Source organism: Eriocheir sinensis, chromosome 60 (assembly GCF_024679095.1).
Source record: "Eriocheir sinensis breed Jianghai 21 chromosome 60, ASM2467909v1, whole genome shotgun sequence".
NCBI classification, from domain to species: Eukaryota; Metazoa; Arthropoda; class Malacostraca; order Decapoda; family Varunidae; genus Eriocheir; species Eriocheir sinensis.
In genome coordinates this window covers 10,382,972-10,404,719 of record NC_066568.1, presented here as the reverse complement: position 1 = coordinate 10,404,719, position 21,748 = coordinate 10,382,972, and the positions used below count along the sequence as shown (strand labels likewise).

General features: G+C 44.5%; 1 protein-coding gene and 2 long non-coding RNA genes across 8 annotated transcripts; all 3 read left to right on the top strand.

Annotated features, from left to right (window-relative positions):
• Positions 1-1,941: 1,941 nt before the first annotated feature.
• Positions 1,942-10,648, top strand: LOC126985955 (uncharacterized). Of its 5 annotated transcripts, none has more exons than XM_050841561.1 (5): positions 2,173-2,350; positions 5,850-6,065; positions 6,264-6,744; positions 7,141-7,297; positions 9,481-10,648. In XM_050841561.1, the coding sequence occupies exons 1-5, from the start codon at positions 2,249-2,251 to the stop codon at positions 10,175-10,177; spliced, it is 1,653 nt and encodes a 550-aa protein (XP_050697518.1). In that variant the 5' UTR covers positions 2,173-2,248; the 3' UTR covers positions 10,178-10,648. The 5 variants fall into 5 exon arrangements, 4 of the variants coding, with proteins under 4 accessions (XP_050697517.1, XP_050697516.1, XP_050697518.1 ...); XR_007739219.1 differs by having other exon boundaries at positions 2,174-2,350; positions 5,850-6,744; positions 9,481-10,290; positions 10,443-10,648; XM_050841560.1 differs by lacking the exon at positions 2,173-2,350 and adding an exon at positions 1,942-2,103 and having other exon boundaries at positions 5,850-6,744.
• Positions 7,408-8,731, top strand: LOC126985965 (uncharacterized). Of its 2 annotated transcripts, none has more exons than XR_007739223.1 (3): positions 7,408-8,315; positions 8,469-8,623; positions 8,684-8,731. It is a non-coding gene; the product is annotated as an uncharacterized LOC126985965 (long non-coding RNA). The 2 variants fall into 2 exon arrangements; XR_007739222.1 differs by having other exon boundaries at positions 7,408-8,408.
• A 2,915-nt stretch (positions 10,649-13,563) lies between the features above and the next one.
• On the top strand, positions 13,564-21,142 carry LOC126985964 (uncharacterized). Its single transcript, XR_007739221.1, has 2 exons — positions 13,564-19,116; positions 20,664-21,142. It is a non-coding gene; the product is annotated as an uncharacterized LOC126985964 (long non-coding RNA).
• Positions 21,143-21,748: the final 606 nt, after the last annotated feature.

The following is a 21,748-nucleotide window of genomic DNA, read 5'->3' as shown; positions in this document are numbered from 1 at the left end:
AGTGCCGCCCCTCATGTGAGGCCCTGGTGGTGGTGGTGGTGGTGGTGTGTGTGTGTGTGTGTGTGTGTGAGAGAGAGAGAGAGAGAGAGAGAGAGAGAGAGAGAGAGAGAGAGAGAGAGAGAGAGAGAGAGAGAGAGAGAGAGAGAATACTGTTAGCTCTATAAAGAATCTGTGATGTTTTAACCGAGCACAAACTATTAAGGTCTTACAAGATTAGTTAAGCAATAGAATTACATCGTTTGTGAATGTTAATATTAAGACACGTGTGGCAGACTGACTGACTGACTGACTGACTGACTAACAAACTGACGAACTAACTAACTGACTGACTGACTGACTAACTGACTTACAAACAAACAAACACACTAACTAACTGACTGACTGACTAGCTGAGTGACTGACTGACTGACTTTCTTGTAAATATATAGTTTCCGTCCATTATGTGTGTGTGTGTGTGTGTGTGTGTGTGTGTGTGTGTGTGTGTGTGTGTGTTCGCAAAAGATGTATCCATAGTTCTTTTTACGACACCAATTTTGTGTAATATGGAACTTCATCAACATTTCTACTACTACTACTACTACTACTACTACTACTACTACTACTACTGATGGTAATGTTTGGTCCATAGCTAGCAAGGGTCGTAGGGTTGTAGGCGTCCCAGTGTACTCGTGCTGTACCCATAAAGTTGTGCCTTGGAATATAAAGTGCGTGTGTTTCTCTCTTGTCTACCTGTTCCAATAAGGTCAATGATAGAATGGATGCAATAAGAGCCTGTATTTGTTTACGTCTGGGCGCCTCCGTTCGCCAGTTTCAAAAGCCTCTCGTAGAAGTTGCTGCATGGGGTTTTCGTGGGCTGGTTTGGGATGGTGCAGTCTGTTTCATTTCATCTGTCCATTCACAAAGCGCAATGGGAACCCGAAACGCTGAAGAAAATAGACCTTGGTTTTCCTGGCTGGTTTGTGATGCTGTTGTTACAAGGGGAACCTTTAGACTGACCCTGCCCACAAGGCAAGATCTTTTACTTCTGAAGCCATGTTGAAAGTCTTTTATAAGTTGATTATCTTCCAAGAATTTTACCATGTGTTTCTTTAATATTCTTTCAAAAGTTTTTATGATGTCGGAAGTCAGAGAGATGAGTCTATAGTTCTTTGGTTCTTTCTTAGATCCTCCTTTAAAGATTGGTGTGATGTGTGCCAGTTTGACAGAGAGAATTGAATTGAATTGAAATATTTATTGTTGTAAAATACAACAAAGGGGAATGGCTGGTCTTGCAGACGAACCCCTGACTAGGCGTTACAAAAAATATAAAATCTCCATTGTACAAAAATAAAAACACAAGTTGAGGTTTGTTAACAGAAAAATTAATTATAATGTAAATACTGATAATATTCCTGAGTAGGTACACATGCAATTACCTAAATTATCACCTGGCAGCAAACTTTGGGTACTCTTTAATTATGGCAAGTACAATGCTATGATTAATGAACCAGGTGACAAGGGAAGGCACATCACGCACGTATACCCTGCGGACGGTAACAGGCCATGGCAGAACACTCAAGGACATAATGCTGTAGAGTGTGACCTCCCGGCCTGGCGCACACAGAACAAGACTCGGGTGGGGCACCACTCATATAAGGCACTCTTTCTACCGTAGGTGACATTGGTGTCTTGCGAAACATGGACATAGTGGATAGAGCTTGGACTACCCCTCTCATAGCAGCTGGCAATGGCAGAGTCGATTGAGCTGGAGAGCATGTGGCGTGCAAGATGTAGGCAATGATATCTTGCCCCCGCCCCCAATATTATTACCTCCTAGGGAAAAAGATCCTAGAAGTAGAGCAACTCCAGGGAAATATCATGTCAAATATATTTAAAGTACCCCAACCGATCTTTACATAATCTAAGTATGTTGATTGATTGAACTGCCGATACAAAGCCGTGGAGAAATCTCAAGCCACCTGTGAGCTGTGACATCAAGATCAAGGTCAACCTGCCGGCGGGGCGCTGTTTGTGTTTGGTCCTTTGCTGTGTTGTCTGTGTGTCGTGTGTGCAGGGGCGCGGCGAGGCTCCTGAGGGCTGCCGAGGCACGAGGGGAGGAGCAAGGTGAGCAGAGGGGAGGGAAGGGCTGCGAGGTGGGGGGGAAGGAAGGGCTGCGAGGTGGGGGGGAGGGGGGCTGGCCGGCTGTGTGTTGGGTGACCTGTTGACTGTGTGTGATGTTAGGGTCAAAGGGCACACACTATAGCTGCGCATGGCCTCGGTGCTCATCTCCGTTGCATTGCCCCTTGAGCCTGTGGGGGGCCAGCGTGATATTGTGTCCCTGGCTGCCCCCAGTGGTTTCCAGCACGGGAGGGTGTGCATATTGCTTTGTTCTTAAAGAGGGAAAAACATTCATGGGTCCGGTGCAGCGCTCTGTGTTGTAATAAGTGAATTCAGGGATAAATTTACAGGAAATAGTATCTTGTGGTTAAGATTTGTTTTAGTACCGCGCCAGTATTTCATTACCTACCTTATGAAACGTCACTAGCTCTTCATATATCTTTTCTACAAACATTCAACAATCATGGAAATGCTTTCAAAATCCAATACAAGGACTATTCATTGTTGAAAATGGGGGATAATATTCACGAAAGCGCAGCCTCCTCTGGCGGCGGCCACGGCAGCAGTGCAGCCAGTGTTGCAAGAAATACCTCCTCACAGAAGTAAGTCGCATATACATGTGGGGGGAGGGGGGGGGGGTCCTGGTTAGAATGTGGGGTCGAGGGGGGCGAAGCCCCCCCATTAGCAGGTCATAAAGTTTGGTTGGAGTAGTTTAAATATGCTCCCCCACTCTAAACCCTCTGCAAGCTATTTTGCGGCTGCGGCAACAGCACTGCCGCCGCCAGAGGAGGCTACGCTTTCATGAATATTATTCCCCATTTTCAACGATAAATAGTCCTTGTATTGGATTTTGAAAGCGTTTCCATGATTGTTGAACGTAGAAAAGATATATGAAGAGCTAGTGATGTTTCATAAGGTAGGTAATGAAATACTGACACGGTACTAAAACAAATCTTTACCCATCTTGCTTCTTCAGTGTTTCAGGGGGATGGTTAGGCCATGGGACCACGGCCTGCTATTTTCAGAACAAAACTTTCTTGATGTGCACATGAAGGCCCATAATTTTGGCAGATTTTTGGGGGGCAAGAGAGCACCATAGGCTCATGAGTAGGGAGGGGGGGGTGAAGTGAGCAAAGCCATGCTGTCGAGGGTGCATGACAACAACTCAGTTTATCAACATGTTTACTTTCACTTCTGAGCATGCAGAGTTTGCTGGAGAGTAGCAAGGAACAGGAGGACAGCCAAGAACACAACACCGACCTGTGTGTGTTTGTGTTTATTTGATGACTTGTTGACGTGTGTGTGTGTGGTGACCTGTAGATATTTGGGGGTAATTCTTTACAAGAAGTCCGCCTCCCCTCCGCCATTCCAGCACCCCCTACCCCGCAACACAAGCCTGGGGACCTGTAGGGAACCGGTTTTTTTTTTGTTTTGTTTTTTGGGGGGGAGGCAAAATCACTGAAAATGTGCTTCCAAAATTTCCCTAAAAAAAAAAGTCCCTGAAATAGGGAAAATTCCCTGGTCTCAAAAGTAAGGAGCCCCTAACATATACTCTTGTGATGTTAAGTTTGGTTGGGTTAGATTTGGTAAGTTTGATTATTTTTGGTGAATCCTGGTCATAGACTTGGAGATTGGGGCAGTGTTTAGCCATTTTTTTTTTTTTTTTTTTTTTTTTTTTTTTTTTTTGTGCCTCCCTTGCTGGAAAGAAAAAAATAAGACTGATGTGCTGTTGTCAGTAAGAAATATGGCGGTGGAGGGGGCGGCTCAGCTCCAGCGGCAGTCAAGTCCATCTTTCATCATCTTGGTAGGGCGGCAGTGGGTTATTTTTTCCCCCTCATTTCCATGTATTGTGAGGATGAAACTTTTTCCAGTGAGTTTTGTTGTGTTGTTACTGATTTGCATTATTGTGTTCATGAAATCGCTATTTTGAGGGAGGGTGGGAGGGAAATATTGGGAAACTAGTGATATCTGCAATGAATAGAGCAGATTGATTAACCTCTAAGGAATGTGAGCAGTACAGCATCAGCCTCCCCATAGCTCGACATTGAGGAGCAGATGAAAAGCACCTCGATATTGAGGAGCAGATGAAAGCACCTCAATATTCAGTTCACTCCTGACACAGCGAAGTGATGGTTGATTCTATATTTGAAGGAGTTGATGGTATTCGCATTTACTACTTCGGAAGGAAGATTGTTCCAGTGACGGATGACTCGGTTTGAAAAGAAACTCCAAAGGTACAAAGAGAAGGATAGAAACCATAGGAGGGTAGTTTGGAAAGCAAATTTGTGCCAGACCCTATCAAAGGCTTTTGATATGTCTAATGCAACAGCAAAAGTTTCACCGAAACGGCTAAGAGAAGATGACCAGGAGTCAGTTAGGAAAGCAAGATCACCAGTAGAACGCCTCTTGCGGAACCCATACTGGCGATCAGAAAGAATGTCAGAATTGAATAGATGCGTAAAAAATTTACGGTTAAGGATTGATTCAAAAGCTTTAGATAGACAAGAAAGTAACGCTATAGGACGGTAGTTTGAGGGATTGGAGGAGTCACCCTTCTTAGGTACAGGCTGTATGAAGGCATAGTTCCAGCAGGAAGGAAAAGTAGATGTTGACAGGCAGAGGCGAAAGAGTTTGACAAGGCAGGGTTTGCCTGAAAAGCTTATGCTTATATAAAGGCTGGCCTCTAACAATACATACAACATATTATGTAACTGTACCTAATAGGCTATTAATAAATGTTTCAAATGTTTCAAATGTTTCAAATGTCAGCACAGAAGCACAGTTTTTAAGGACAATAGGAGGCACTCCAGGTCCATAAGCCTTCTGAGGGTTGAGGCCAGAGAGGGCAAAGAAAACATCATTCTTAAGAATCTTAATAACAGGCATAAAGGAGTCAGAAGGGGGATGAGTAGGAAGAATATGCCCAGAATCGTCCAGAGTGGATATATACTATACACATGTATACCATAATTATTAGACACTCAGGGGCTGTAGCAGCATTGGAAATATCATGTTGTGGCTGGAATTTTTAACTTTAGAAATAAATACTTCCAGGACTCCTCATGGTATAGTTGTAAATGGTCGACAAAATCTCACAGCGTTGGGTTGTCAGGGCACCCAGCCAGGCAGAGTCTATGGCTGATATTGTTAGATGCTTCTGCCCCTCACATAAACTATTTTAAAGGGCCAAGAAGGACACCAGTCGGATTACAATAAGTGTTTTCTCAGGTTCATGGTAGAGAAGAAGGGTCAGACTACCACTGGGGTCAAAAACTACCCCTTGAAATGCCCCAAACTCCTACGAAAGCCTTGCCAAGTGTGTGTGCTTGGGCACCAAAATGTTTAATAATATGACCCTTTGTTATCCTGTGCCCCTGATTTTTAGTATTTCCTGTCAGTTTCGTCCACAAAAGTATGAGTTGTTAACCATGAATACTCACAGAATAATGTGATGTATAGATAATGTATGCATTGTGTATATTCATGTGTGGAAAAGGCTGCTGGGATTGATAATGTTCAAAAGTTCCATTGTGCTGCATCCCTGGTGAGGCCTGGTGTGGCACTGGTTCATGGCCTGGCACTCGTCATGTGGCTCTCTACATGTAGCCAATGTTTGCATGCAATTCTACTTGTAGATATCAAAGAAGTTGTGAAAATAGTGAAAATGTAAGATATACTTTTTGATAACTTGTAAGGCTTCCGTAAATTAATTATATCTGAAAATTAACTTTGTCTCGGTGGCTTGCAAACAGCGAAAAACCACAGCGGAGGGCAGAGACACACCACCAGCCGCTGGAGGCACAAACATGGCAGAGGAGAGTAAGGCACCAGAAGCAGCAGGCAGCAGAGTCAGGGTGATCAAGCTGGAGGCCCTGAAGTCACCATCATCATCAGGAGACACAAACATGGCGGAGGGCAGACACACACCACCAGCTGCTGGAGGCACAAACATGGCAGAGGAGAGAAAGGCACCAGCAGCAGCAAGCAGCAGAATCAGAGTCATCAAGATGGAGTCCCTGAAGACACCATCAGCATCAGGAGACACAAACATGGCAGAGGAGAGAAAGGCACCAGCAGCAGCAAGCAGCAGAATCAGAGTCATCAAGATGAAGTCCCTGAAGACACCATCAGCATCAGGAGACACAAACATGGCAGAGGAGAGAAAGACACCACCAGCAGGAGGCAGCAAAGTCAGGGTGATCGAGCTGGAGGCCCTGAAGACACCATCAGCATCAGGAGAGACAATTGTGGTGAGGGCCAGAGACATACCGGCGGGAGAGTATGCAATCAGGCTGGCCAGAATAACAAAGGAAGACACAGCCATTGCAAAGGAGAGAGAGCCATCACCACCACCACCACCAGAAGCCCCCCGCCGACGTAGAAAAAAGAACTGGACAGACGCAGAAGCGCTCCTTCTTGTACAGCTGTACTCGGAGCATTATGCAGCGCTGTGTAGGGAGCGTGGCAGCGTGCCACAGCACTCCACCCCTGGGAAGAGGAAGGCCTGGCACGACATTGCCTGCCACCTGAGGGAGGCTTTTCCTGGGACACTGAGGACCGTGAGGGATTGCCAGAAGAAGTGGTTCCAATTGAAGGGTGCTGCCAAGCATCAGATCTGGGCCCACCATCAAGCCCTTGAATATTCAGGTAAGAGTTTCCCCCTTTTCTGTAGGTGTTGATAAGGCCAGACATCTGTCTGTTAGTGAAGTGGCTGTACCCATGACCATGTTAATTCATCCCTTTTATATCCAAATCCATTGGCATTAAAGACCCTTCTCATCTGGGGGCTGGACTCTGTTTGCCTGAACATTTTTTTGCCTGTAAATTTAAGCTTATATATATATATATATATATATATATATATATATATATATATATATATATATATATATATATATATATATATATATATATATATATATATACAGTCAAACCTCACCATTTGTGCACATATGGGCGGTCTGAAGGTGCGCAAATGGCGAACTTAATAACCTTATTGAAAAGCTGTTGCAAATAATTATATAATTCCTCATCAATTTCCAGGCGACGGACCTCCCCCTCCTCCCCTCAGTCAGATTGAAAGCTTGATTGCCGACACAATAAACAATAAGCCTGAGCCCAGCGGCTGCCACGATGGGCTTGCCCTACCGCCTTCCAACAAGGGGGCACCACCACAGCCTGCATGCCCTCAAGTCACAAGGTAAAGTCTTTTTCTTCAGTGTATATGTTTGTTTGGGCTGTGAGGTTGTGTTCATGTTTGTGGGCTGTGAGATTGTGTTCATGTTTGTTTGGGCTGTGAGGTTGTGTGTTCATGTTTGTTTGGGCTGTGAGGTTGTGTTCATGTTTGTGGGCTGTGAGATTGTGTTCATGTTTGTTTGGGCTGTGAGGTTGTGTGTTCATGTTTGTGGGCTGTGAGATTGTGTTCATGTTTGTTTGGGCTGTGAGGTTGTGTGTTCATGTTTGTTTGGGCTGTGAGGTTGTGTGTTCATGTTTGTTTGGGCTGTGAGGTTGTGTTCATGTTTGTTTGGGCTCTGAGGTTGTGTGTTCATGTTTGTTTGGGCTGTGAGGTTGTGTGTTCATGTTTGTTTGGGCTGTGAGGTTGTGTGTTCATGTTTGTTTGGGCTGTGAGATTGTGTGTTCATGTTTGTTTGGACTGTGAGGTTGTGTGTTCATGTTTGTTTGGGCTGTGAGATTGTGTGTTCATGTTTGTTTGGACTGTGAGGTTGTGTGTTCATGTTTGTTTGGGCTGTGAGGTTGTGTGTTCATGTTTGTTTGGGCTGTGAGGTTGTGTGTTCATGTTTGTTTGGGCTGTGAGGTTGTGTGTTCATGTTTGTTTGGGCTGTGAGGTTGTGTGTTCATGTTTGTTTGGGCTGTGAGATTGTGTGTTCATGTTTGTTTGGGCTGTGAGATTGTGTGTTCATGTTTGTTTGGACTGTGAGGTTGTGTGTTCATGTTTGTTTGGACTGTGAGGTTGTGTGTTCATGTTTGTTTGGACTGTGAGGTTGTGTGTTCATGTTTGTTTGGACTGTGAGGTTGTGTGTTCATGTTTGTTTGGACTGTGAGGTTGTGTGTTCATGTTTGTTTGGACTGTGAGGTTGTGTGTTCATGTTTGTTTGGGCTGTGAGGTTGTGTGTTCATGTTTGTTTGGACTGTGAGGTTGTGTGTTCATGTTTGTTTGGACTGTGAGGTTGTGTGTTCATGTTTGTTTGGGCTGTGAGGTTGTGTGTTCATGTTTGTTTGGACTGTGAGGTTGTGTGTTCATGTTTGTTTGGACTGTGAGGTTGTGTGTTCATGTTTGTTTGGGCTGTGAGGTTGTGTGTTCATGTTTGTTTGGACTGTGAGGTTGTGTTCATGTTTGTTTGGGCTGTGAGGTTGTGTGTTCATGTTTGTTTGGGCTGTGAGGTTGTGTGTTCATGTTTGTTTGGGCTGTGAGGTTGTGTGTTCATGTTTGTTTGGGCTCTGAGGTTGTGTGTTCATGTTTGTTTGGGCTGTGAGGTTGTGTGTTCATGTTTGTTTGGGCTGTGAGGTTGTGTTCATGTTTGTTTGGGCTCTGAGGTTGTGTGTTCATGTTTGTTTGGGCTCTGAGGTTGTGTGTTCATGTTTGTTTGGGCTGTGAGGTTGTGTGTTCATGTTTGTTTGGACTGTGAGGTTGTGTGTTAATTTTTGTTTGGGTTCTTAGTTCTTTTGTGTGTGTATGTTTGTATGGGCTGTGAGGTTTTTTTTTTGTGTGTGTGTACATGTTTGATAATAAGTTTTCATTTGGTAATTTGATAACTTCCCTGTGTATTATGTTTACATGTTTTGTTTGTTTACAGAAATGCAATATATGTGAAGCAGTTTGTGAAATATCCTCTTATAAGTAATTATAAGTATTCATCTTTTTTTCCAAAATTTTAACGAACACATTTTTTTTAGTTGCTTTCATTCCCAAACTGCATTCTCTCCTCAGCAACAGTTAGCAGGAGGAGTGTTAGACAAAGCATGTAATCGTAATATAAAACCACTTGCCTCTCTTCTCCAAATTCCCATTGACACATTTTTCTTGAGTTGCCTTCATTGCCAAACTGATTCCATCCTCAGCAACAATCAGCAGGAGGGATGTTAGATATAGCATGTAATTGAAATCTAAAAGTACAACACATTATTTTTGAGTCACTGTCATTACCAAACCTCATTCCACCTTCACAACAGTTAAGAAGAGGAGTGTTAGATGCATCATACATAAACACATTTCTCTCTCTCTCTCTCTCTCTCTCTCTCTCTCTCTCTCTCTCTCTCTCTCTCTCTCTCTCTCTCTCTCTCTCTCTCTCTCTCTCTCTTTATATATTTAATGGACTGCTTCTAATTGCTGTCATTCTCAAAGCTGTTTTCTCTTTCTATCAGCAGTCAGCAGGAGGACACAGCAGTGATGCCCAAACAGCCTGCAACATCACCCCCACAGCCTGCAACATCACCCCCACAGCCTGCAACATCGCCCCCACAGCCTGCAACATCACCCCCACAGCCTGCAACATCACCACCACAGCCTGCAACATCACCACCACAGCCTGCAACATCACCACCACAGCCTGCAACATCACCACCACAGCCTGCAACATCACCACCACAGCCTGCAGTATCATCCCCACAGCCTGCAACATCACCCCCACAGCCTGCAAAATCACCCCCACATCCTGCAACATCACCCCCACAGCCTGCATCATCACCCCCACAGCCTGCAGCATCACCCCCACAGCCTGCAGCATCACCCCCACAGCCTGCAGCATCACCCCCACAGCCTTCAACATCACCCCCACAACAGCCTGGAACCTACATCCTCAGCCCCCTCGACTGCCCTAAGCCTGCCACACGGCCTAAGCCCTCCCGCCATTGCCCAGTGGAGGAAGAAGAGGAACATCAGAGGAAGAAGAGGAGACTCGAGCTTCAGTGGTTGGAAATGCAGATTGAAACTGAGTTGGCCAAAGAGAAGGCGGAGAGAGCTAGGGCATCAGCAGAGAGGACCAGAGCAAAGGCAGAGTACCAGCGAGTGTTGTTATATAAGGCACAGATTGCAGCGCTGAAGAGAAGAAAGGAAAACTGAGGATATGTATTAGTTGAAGGGATGACTTGCAGAAACTAGTAAAGAGAGAAACAGCAAGGAAAGCATCTCATTACACAGTGCCTCTTTTGTTACAGCAAGTGATGTTATATAAGGCACAGAATGCAGTGTTAAAGAGAAGAAAGGAAAACTGAGGATATGAATTGGTTGAAGGGATGAATTGCAGAAATTAGTAAAGAAAATGACAGCAAGGAAGGCATCTCATTACCCAGTGCCTCTTATGGTACAGTAAGTGTTGTTATATAAGGCACAGAATGCAGCACTAAAGAGAAGAAAGGAAAACTGAGGATATGTATTGGTTGACGTAAAGCATCTCATTATCCAAGGCCTCTTATGGTAAAGCAAGTGTTATTGTATAAGGCACAGATTGCAGTGCTGAAGAGGAGTAAGGAAAACTGTGACTGTTATGTTAAGGGACAACTTGTGGAGATTAGTAAAGGAAATATATGCCAAGTCCAGTGTCTCATTATCCAAAGCCTCTTATGGTATAGGTTTTTTGGCGCTTTGTGGGTGTTGTGGATGGCTGGTCGTGAGTTCAATCCAAGCTCACAGTGACTTTTTGGTGAGTGAGGAAATGCTTGCTTGCAGTGGTGGGCACAGTTCCACTAATCTGCTAACTGCTAATTAGCGAAGCTAACTTTTTCGTTAGCTGATTAGCATTTTCGCTAACTTTGGAAACAGTTAGCGGACCGATAAGCTTCCGCTAAATGTAGTTCCTCCACTAACTCTTAAGTCCACAAAAAAATTCACACAGGTTTGTTCCTGTCCGTTGTGGGCAGACGCAGCACCAGTTGAGCCACATGGCGCAATAATTCCAGGGCTTCCACTTTTGGGTAAATTACGCCATAAAGTTGGGGAATTAGACAATTATTAGAGAGATTTGGGTATCTTAGGGTAATGCATTTTCCATTTCCAACTCTTTGAACTCAGGATTTAATAATATGAATTCATTGTTTTCCGCCTGATATGAAATAAACTTAATAAAAATAAGTGTCAATCATGGAAAAAGTAAAAAATGTGTAAATTTGCGGGATACCTTGGGTAAAATATACGGATTTAGGATAAACTGGAGGCTTCTTTCTCTTGTTGTTGCTTGTTGTGCTCTGGTCAGTTCAGCTGCGACGTTGTCACCGTGTAATAACATTCATTATCGTCGCCTTGTTTATCATTATTGACGTCATGGAAGGTGAACCAAGTGAGGATGTTTTTGCTCCGCTTGAGGATGCTGACCCTGTTAGGGAGCCGGCAGCATCTGTGGGTGAGGAGGAGGACACTCAACCTGACGGCCAGAAGTTCCAGAACTCGTGGCCCCACCTGGAGAAGTACTTTGTCCTTAAATCAAGAGATATGATGAACTCCAATGTCTTGCACTTCAGGTGTGTCATGTGCCACCCCTAGGAGACCATCATTAATGGTCACTAGGTCTGGTTTTAAGGGTTTTAGAGCCAAAGTACAAAACCGAAGTCCGAGGTGTCTTGATACGCTTGAAGGAGGTCAAGTCATAGGCAGGAGGAAATACAGACAAAGGAAGGCTGTTCCAGAGTTTACCAGTGTAAAGGATGAAAGAGTGAAGATGCTGGTTAACTCTTGCATAAAGGGTTTGGACCGTATAGGGATGAGCTTGATTAGAAAGTCGTGTGTTGCGAGGCCGCGGGAGGGGGGGAGGCATGCAGTTAGCAAGTTCAGAAGAGCAGTCAGCATGAAGATATCTATAGAACATAGAAAGAGAGGCAACATGGCAGCGGAATTTAAGAGGTAGAAGACCGTCAGTATGAGGAGGGGAGTTGATGAGACGAAGAGCCTTTGACTCCACTCTTCAGGTGATTCATAGGCTTTGCTAAATGTATGTGAAACTGTGAAAATGGCTAGTCGTCCCTTCTACTATACACTTCATATTATTGTCTAGAGGTCCCCACTATACCTCCAATCACCACACCACCAGCCTCACTACCACACCCATACCCACCACAGTCCACACACACCCTCACTCACCACCACACCCACACTCACTCTTGTCTCCTCTCTTCCAGCCTGACCTGCCCTGCACCAGCGGCCTAACCCACACCACCAGTCATGTGGCCTCTTATGATCTTACTGAGGACCTATGCGCCCTACGTCACGCTGCCATTCGCTGCTGTCATCGGCTTTGTGGGGTGAGTGTTGAGCAGTAATAGTAACAGTGGGGATAGTAGAATAGTCTGACCAGTAGAAAGAGGCAGCTTAGGGTTTGGGTGGCAATGAATGTCTGGGATTAGCAAGTGACATATCTTGAAAGGAATTGTGTTCATCTCCCGTGACACTGGGATAAGGTAACAGAAAGGAAGTATAATCATATCCGTGCAAATTTAATGTGAGTGAAGTTTTAGTGAAGAGCAAGCTATATTATTAAGCTATTCATGCTACAAATCAGAGATGTGGTGAATGCTTTTTGTGGCATTGTTATTAATACTCACCTTATCTTGGTTTCGTCATTGGTCTTCATTGAGCAAATAAAGGCCAGGGTCCATTCCTTCAGGCTGCACCAGGCACCCCAGCCCTACACTGTGAACATGGTGAAGGTGATACACTCCTGGTTACTGGAGACACTTTTAATCAACCCACAGTGGCATGTGCAGTGCATATATACCTTAGAGAAACCTCAGTAATGCAATAAAAAAGTCCTGTAATGTAACAGCACTGAGTGGGGGCTGGGGCGTCAATACAGTGCATGCCGGCAAGGTGACACTTCAGCTCATCAGTGGCTCAGTTGGTGTGCTGCCTTGACTTAGGGCCGCTTTCACAGTCGTTTTGTTTGTTTTGATCATTACCAATGGCGCCGATCGACACTATAGTTTTCCACGTGAAACTGGCAGATGGGGTAGTGGGGGCTGCAGAGGAAGCAAGAGGTGTTGAGAGTGTGTGGTAAGGTGCGGTGCTAGGCTAACCCTGCAGCCGCCACTATCTCATCGGCCAGTTTTACGTGGAAATACTATAGCAGCGATCACCACCATTAGTAACGATGAAAACAAAGTGACTGTGAATGCGGCCCTTATTCTCAAAAGGCTTGGGCTCAATCCTCGGTATTGAGTTGTGTTATATTACTACACCACCACCACCACCACCATCATCATCACCACCACCACTTCTACTCCACCAGATACAACGTGGAGAAGCGCTTCCGTTCACCCCCTCCCAGCCGTCCATCAATAGAGGAGCAGCGCACGGATCGCCTGCTGAAGGAGCTGGTGCAGGAGGACAAACTCACGCCACTCATGGAGAAGACCTTCGTACCCAAGACCATATTTGAGCGGAACGTGTCGCCCGGCCTGCTGGAGGAAGAGAGGGAGAGGCGGGAAAGGGGGGAAGGGAAGGTGTGATTTGGGGTCAGGGGAAGAATGGGGAAGGGGAAGAGGTCAATAAGAGATAAATGGAAAGCAAAAAGGAGAGGAAGAAGATGAAAGAAGGGAGGGGAAGGTTTGATCAAGGACTGGGGGGAAGGAAGAGGAAGGGGAAGATTGATTGTATTGAGATAAATGTAAAGGAAGAAGGAAAAACAGAGGAATGATTAACAGAGGAGAGGAAAAAGATGAGAGAAGGAAGGAGAAGGTATGATCTGGGGTGGGTAGGAAGGAAAGATGATGGGAAAAAGGTAAATAGAAAGATAGGAGGAGAAAAGGGGGAATGGTTAAGAGAGGAAAAAGATGAGAGAAGGAAAGGGAAGGTTTGATCTGGGATTTGGGGTGGGTGGAAAAGAAAGGGGAAGGGGAAGAGGGATGATAATAGAAGGAGAAAAGGGGGAATGGCTAAGAAAGAGAGAAAAAAGATGAGAGAAGGAAGGAGAAGGTATGATGTGGGGCTTGCAGTGGGTGAAGAAGGAAGGGGAAGAGGGATAATGAATAAAGAAGGAAGAATCAAAGAGGAGAAGGAGAAAGGACAGAGGGAATGGTTAATGAGAAAGAGCTTGTAAGAGTGAAAGGAAGGGAAGAAAGGACAGTTCATCCTATGAAATCCTGGAATGTAATATAGCAAACAATAATTCTGTTGGCTCACTGGACCTCCACATACAACTCCAGGCTCCTCTTGTACACACACCTACACCCTTATTACAAGTCCTCCCCTCCTAGGCCACTCCCCTCGAGACCAGTGCCAGCAATATCAGGGGAAGAGGAGGAGGTTAATAAGGAATAAAGGGGAAGGAAGAAGAAGGAAAGACAGCGTTAACATTGAAGAGGGAAGGTGAAGAAGGGGAGGAAAACGCAGCAAACAGACCAAAAGGAAAAATATTTGGATGTGAAGTATATGGGATTTAGAGGAGAAGAAGGAAAGACAGCGTTAACATTGATGAGGGAAGGTTAAGAAGGGGAGGAAAACACAACAAACAGACCAAGAGGAAAATATTTGGATGTGAAGTTTATGGGATTTAGAGAGAAGCTGCTAGTTTTTGACATCTTAGTAACAGAAAGCTTGAAATACATCCCCTCTAGTAACACCACTGAGGAAAGGGGATGAGATGGGTTTTGCATAGGCCTAGAGGAGAGGGGAAGAGTATTAGTACAGGTAAAGTTGGCGAAGAATAGAATGTGATGCCTTTTCATAGGAGTACAAAGCAGGGAGGCAGGATGGGATGATTTTAGTAAGGAGATGAACAGTGTAAAGCCTTGTAATAAAGTCAGGTAGTGGAGGAAGATGAGAGAGAGAAAGTGATATTAATTATAGTAGAAAGAAGAAGAAAAGAAGTAGTAAGCAGGGACGCCACTCACTGTGCCACTCTCTATTCTGACCTTAATTTTGTTCTTGTGTTGTGTAAAGAGGAAGGAGGTCTGTATCACCCTGTTCTAACCCTACTCTGTCTTTCATTGCCTTTAACCCGGTAGTAGCACCAAGGATCCCTCCAAGCGAGAAAAATGAGAAAAAATCACCCCTCACACAAACCATTTCATAATGTATATCAAAGCATTTGTGATCAGTTTATGTATCATCTATTTTGGGGGGGGTTATATCATGGCACAAATTTGGCCCGTCGCTGCTACACGGTGAAGCCACATACTTGGCCCGTCGCTGCTACCGGGTTAAGAGGAAGAAAGTCGGCATCACTCTGTCATATGTTCTTACTCTTGGTCATGTGTTTTGTTTAAGAGGAAGACAGTCTGCCATTATTCTTCCAACCTTACTTCTGAACTCGTATTGTGTTGAAGAGGATGGACGACTCTGCCACTCCAGCACTGTTTCTCACCTTTTCCTGGTCTTGTATTGTGTAAAGAGGAAGACAGTCTGTATCACTCACTCTTCTCATCTTACTCTTGGTCTTGTGTTGGGTTGAAGAGGAAAAAATCAGGAAAGTATGTTGTGTTCAAGATGGATGGATGTGACGTCACTCCTCCACTCTTTCACAAACTTTATTCTTACTCTTTATTGCAGTGCTTGAGTGGATGAAGGACAGTATTATGCATCTCCTATCATTGTAGTCGAAAGGATAAAGGTAACATTCAGTATCACACCTCTTCCAAACGATATCTTGTTCTTCCCATCACCTCCGAGACTTCCGGTACTCTCTCGTCAAGGGTTCTCAAACTGGGGTAGGGGATCAATTGCTGTGTTCATCCAAGCTTTGTTTAAGAGCTCCCTCCCTTTCCCTTTTCCAAATCAATCTCTCTGTTCATTCAAGCTTCGTTTATGTCCCTCCCATTCCCTTTTCCAAATCAATCTCTCTGTTCATTCAAGCTTCGTTATGTCCCTCCCAATCCCTGTACTTTGCCAATTTCCCTGTTCATCCAGCCTTGTTTAAGAGCTCCCTCCCATTCCCTTTTCCAGATCAATCTCTGTTCATTCAGGCTTCGTTTATAAGTCCCTCCCAATTCCTGTATTTCTCTGCTCATCCTACCTTGTATAAGAGCTCCCTCCCCTGTACTTGATCACAAACTACATAGAGGAAACTTGCATTGGTGCTTAGTGAGTGTGGATGTGTCTGGGGGTGTTAGGGGAAGTATTTTCTGGTGTTATAAGGAGAGGTGGGCAGGATATAATGCGTCCAGAACCAAAGGGACATCTACACCATTTTGACAGTTTTGAGTCCTGGGTCGTGTCATACAGGCATAACCTTCCTCCATCAAACAGTATAGGTAGCCGAGGGAAAATGGACCATCTGGAGAGTGTACTGAGGGATCAAAACAAAGCGACATAGTAATAAAAACAAAGCTGGGAAACATTAAGCTTGGTTATCTCGAAACTCATTTTTGGCGCGGACGATCTTCGGTTCTGGACATGTCATATCTGTGTAGTAGTTGATTTTTATCTTGGTAAAGAATAATGTAGTTGTTGTAGTTGTGGGTGACTTGTATTTTAATTATTTTACCACCCTAAGCACACACACACACACACACACACATGCATTGACTGGGGGAGGAGGTAGTTTGTGCAAGAAACATTCATGATTTTAAGGAAAAGTTGGATAAGAGAGGATATGGAGACGGGACAGCGCGAGTGTAGTTCTTTTCCCGTATGTCACAACTAGGTAAATACGACTAGGTAAATACACACACACACATGCCCTGTTGCCCCTCTCGGTGTCTGTCGGCTGATGGCTGGCAGATTTGATTTGATACGATGTCTCATAGCTCAATATTTTTTTGATGTCTCTTCCTTTGTATATCCTCTTCTGTTGTTTTCCAGTAAGCTCAGAGTTGCCTTGGTGTGTGTGTGTGTGTGTGTGTGTGTGTAGACGTGGGTGGTGGTGTTAGTAGTCGTGGTAGTGGTGGTGGTGATGATACTATTACAACAGGGTTTTTACTTTACATATTACACTGTACAGCTGCAGTACACAGAATGGGACAAAAGTTGAGGTGACATCTGTGTTATGCAACCAAGTACACACACACACACACGTTGTTATGCACTACTGCTGTCATCATTATATTAATGATGCCGTGTACATTGACTGGTGCCTGAGCCTAGTGTCGGCCTGTTTCGTAGGCTGTGTTGTGTTCTGGTTGGTGCCCAGAGCTGTGAATAATAAAGAGATACTGTTGATTTGTTCACCGAATCTATGTTTTATCTTCCTGGGTCAGTAGAGACAGTAGGGCAGCATGAGTCAAGGCACTGGTAGACAAATAAGAGACTGAATAGTGTATTTTGAAGTAGCTGGAGTTAAAGTTGTCTTCCTCAGTTCAGTAGTAGACAGTAGAGGGACAGTACTGGTAGACAGAGATTTAAACAGTATGTTTTGGAATAGCTGAGGTTGAGTCCTTTAGGATTACAAGGCCACAAGCACCACTGTGTCCAAAATAGAGTTTGTACCATCAACAATTTCTATCAAGAAGTATTGTGTGCACGGCCCACCAACATGCAGACACGTCCTGCCACTTCACCAATCCAACCCCAGCAGGCGGGGCTCATAGCCATGGTAGGCAGTCCAGCTGGGAGAGGGACAGTTCCAACTACAAACCCGTGCAAGTAGGACTCATTAGCCATGGTAGGCAGTCCACCTGGGCCCCCATATGAAAACTGGGGTTGCCTGTCAGGAAAGTCATCCACAGCAGTAAAAATCCCACTACAAACCTTGATGAAGATGACAGTGTCTGCTTCATTCTGTCCAACCCCATGAGGGAAAAAACAGTCATTAAACAAAGATGAAGTAGAGAAGAACAGTATCTCTCAAGTGTTCTCTGGCATGGGGAGGTGTACCTTGAGGCATTATGGCTCCCTAAAGCCTTCCTTTTCTGTGTTTCCTCCTGTTACCTCACAACAAAGGAAAAGTTTAGAATTTCTTTTTGTCAAGTGTTCTCTGTCTTGTGAAGGCGTGGTTGAGGCATTACATTTATCTAACAGGATCCAAAACTGTGCTACATGACAATAAATTTGGATGTACAGACGCTCTAAGCTTCAACATTAGTTTTCACGCTTATTAGCCCGGTAGCAGCGGGGATCATGTTTCTTAATGGTCCCTCCAAGCGAGAAAAATGTGAAAAAATTGCCCCTCACACATACCATTTCATAATATATATCAAAGCATTTGTGGTCAGATTATGTATCAACTATTTTGGGGGGTTTATATCATGGCACAAATTTGGCCCATCGCTGCTACCAGGTTAAAATTGGTACTAGTGGCCTTGTGATTCTAAAGGACTTTCATGTAGTTTTGGAGAGCAGGTGTGTGTTTGAAGTATCCCTGGGACAAAGAAGAATGTATCCATATCCTTCTCTGTGCTGTTATGTGCTACTGAATGTGCCAAAGGTCTAGGTTACAGAAGGCTGAGGATTATCCCTGTCAACTATGGTACTTTGCCCAAACATATCTCAACATGAAGGTTACGATAAGTACATCTGTGCAGGTATGTTTGTGTATATTTGTTTACTGTCATATGCATATACTCCTTGAGCATACAAATTGACACACATTCTATATATGCAACATTTACCTGTTTATTATTCAATTTTGGGGGAACAAGAGTGTTTGCATGTCCCTTTAACTGTCACAAACTCAAGGTTCACACACACATTCAGAGCACCATTGACTCTGCTCCTGGGAAAGTTAAAAAAAGTCAACCCTTTCAAGGCTCTGATAGTGAAAACTGAGGAATAAACTTCAGCTTCTTGAAAAGTTTTATCAACGTAAAACTCAACTCCTAAACTTAACCTTAATATATTTTCTTATAAACTTGACTTTTACACACGTCTGCACATTACTTTGCTCTGTGGTTTGAGAAGGAGAGAACAGCGCTGAGACTCCTGCATCCCCCATAGTGTGAAGAGAGCTAGCCCAGCAGAGCACAACAGGACTGAGGAATTAAGGAAAAGGAAAAGCCCAGTCCAGCAGAGTCCAACAGGATAGAGGAATAGAGCAAATGGCCACTGCATCACAACTTAGCAATATGCCAGACGAGGTGACGGCAGGAAGCACAGGGAAGCCCTAAAACACCTCACACCGGAAGTCTCAGACATGTGAGGTAAGCAGACCAGTGTTCTTGCTGTGTATGTGCAGCCCATCATTGTAATTTGTGAATATTATTTGTGAACTCTACTGGGAAAAAATTTAGAAGTGAGAATCTTATGAATACTTGAGGCACTGAGTATACATCAGGCTACGCACCAACATGACTCAACTACAGTCACTGAAAAAATAAACAGTCCAGTCTCATATCAGACATATTATATTATATGAGACGTGTGCCAAAACTCAGGCCAAACAGCCATGCATATAACTTCCATAATTGCCACTTTTGAGCTAATTTTAATGATGATGATGATGATGTGTTATTTGTGCATTCTTTTCACTAAACTGGACATGGAGTGCAGCACAGCAACTGAGAATACCAGCAGTGGAAATGAGTTATATAAGAGGTGCATGTGGTGTGTCAGGATGGGATGGAGAAGGTAATGAAGGCGTGTATGAGAGGTTTGGTATGGGTGTGGCAGCGAATTACATGCATTACATGCAGTTTACCATGTCAGTTTCTACCAACTCACAACCCAAAGGTTTTCAACACAAAATGTATACCACAGTGCCGGGGATCAAACCCGGGCCTGCCGAGTAAGAGTCAGGGCATCACACAAACTGAGCCACTGATTAACGAAGAGGTCACCGCACCACTCGAACAACAATACAGTACCCACGCTGCCACACTACTCAACATTAGGGGTGGGCAGGTACTGGTGCCAGTACTGGTACTAACTGTACCAGCTATACGGTACAGTACCGGTACCAGACTGCTCTCTCTCTCTCTCTCTCTCTCTCTCTCTCTCTCTCTCTCTCTCTCTCTCTCTCTCTCTCTCTCTCTCTCTCTCTCTCTCTCTCTCTCTCTCTCTCTCTCTCTCTCTCTCTCTCTCTCTCTCTCTCTCTCTCTCTCTCTCTCTCTCTCTCTCTTTACGTCTATCTATCTATTTACGTCTCTCTCTCTCTCTCTCTCTCTCTCTCTCTCTCTCTCTCTCTCTCTCCACTGAATGAAGTGAATATTTATTTTTCGACAGAAACCTACCTCTTGTTTGATTTACATTGTTTTTGATTTACGCGACCTCTTCAAGGACACAATACTCGCATAAATCGAGAGTTACCTGTACATGAAAATATACATGAAAGTACCGAGCGCCAGGAATCAGACCCAGGCCTTCAGAATAAAAGTCAGAGCAGCAAACCAACAGATCAGTTGATGAGCTAAAAGGTGACCATGCCCGGGGCCCCTTCTGCAGCACTTTCCCTGACACCCCGGTCCCCACTGAAAGAAAGATGACCCCTTCATGTCCACAGTGGGGCAGGTGTCGAAAAATGCAACAGAAGTGGCCCTAACACAGCAACCTTTAGCTCATCAGTAACTCAGTTGGTTTGCTGCCATTCTGTTCGAAGGCCTGGGTTTAATTCCTGGCTCAATGGTGTACATTTCAAGGTTTTTAACTGTGGTGGTAGTGCAGTTTCTCTAAATGTATACACAAAAATGGAAAGAGTTGCCTGTGATACATGTGTTACATATGTTGAGCTTTTTCCACGTCTATCTTGCAGGTTGAATGTTGTCCTCTCGTACTGGAGGGAACGCAGCGTCCTGAGGTTGCATTTACACCAGACAAGTCACTTCATAGCAAGTGTCTACATTCTTTGACCTGTCATTTAAGATAATACCATTTTGTGTGGACTCTTCCACAAACTGTTCACACCAGGAGAGTCGAGTCACCCTGACTCAGGTCAGCACAAGCTGGCTCCACTCTCCTGGCAGGAACAGTTTGTGGAAGAGTCCGTACAAAATAACATCTTGAATGTTCGTCAAACAGAGTTGAGGAATGCCGTGAAGAGACTCAGCTTAGCATAACTGCAGCCTCAGAGGAGAGGACACGCTGCAGAGGACTGGTTTGCTGCCTTGCACATCTTGACTCCTGCCAGGCTGTCTAGTAACAGGGGGAGGCGCCACTCTGTGCCTGCTGCTGCTCATGTGACCTGCGGAGGGATCAGTGATTAGCTGCCTTGCTAATAAATGCTTTAGAATATCCTTTGTCTCATTTTTTCACAGACAATGAACCTTGCGAGAATACCAGAGTTATGGATCTGCCATGATGTTTGTTTAGTCTGGTCAAGGTTAAAAGTAGTGATGGCAGTAGTAGAGACAAAAGAAGAGTGACAAGGAGAATGACAGTTATATACATTATAGATGAAATTGACTGTTCCTGCAAGAAAGGATTTAGCAAAACACAGAGCAAAGTCACCACTCTTAACCCCTTCTTATTCACCTCAACCACCACCATCTATCTGTGCCACAATGACCACCACCACCATGATGCTAGAAAAAGAGGGTGAAGGAGAAGGTAGAGTGTGGGTCCAAATACTACTGCTGCTACTGTTGTAACCAATATACTTTGCTGCTGTACCAGCCTTCTGCGTATACATCTCTGGGCTCTTGAGATTTCACCGTCACACATTTGGTGCTCTCAGCTCTGACAGCCAAGATGGAACACACACACCGTCAGCCCGGAAAGACTCTTGTTCTCCACCTCAGCTCCTGAAAGAGAAAAGAGAGTGTCAAGGAGGATGAGTACAACTTTGCATTATGCAGGGCTATAGAACAACAAAAACAACAACAGCTACTACTACTACTA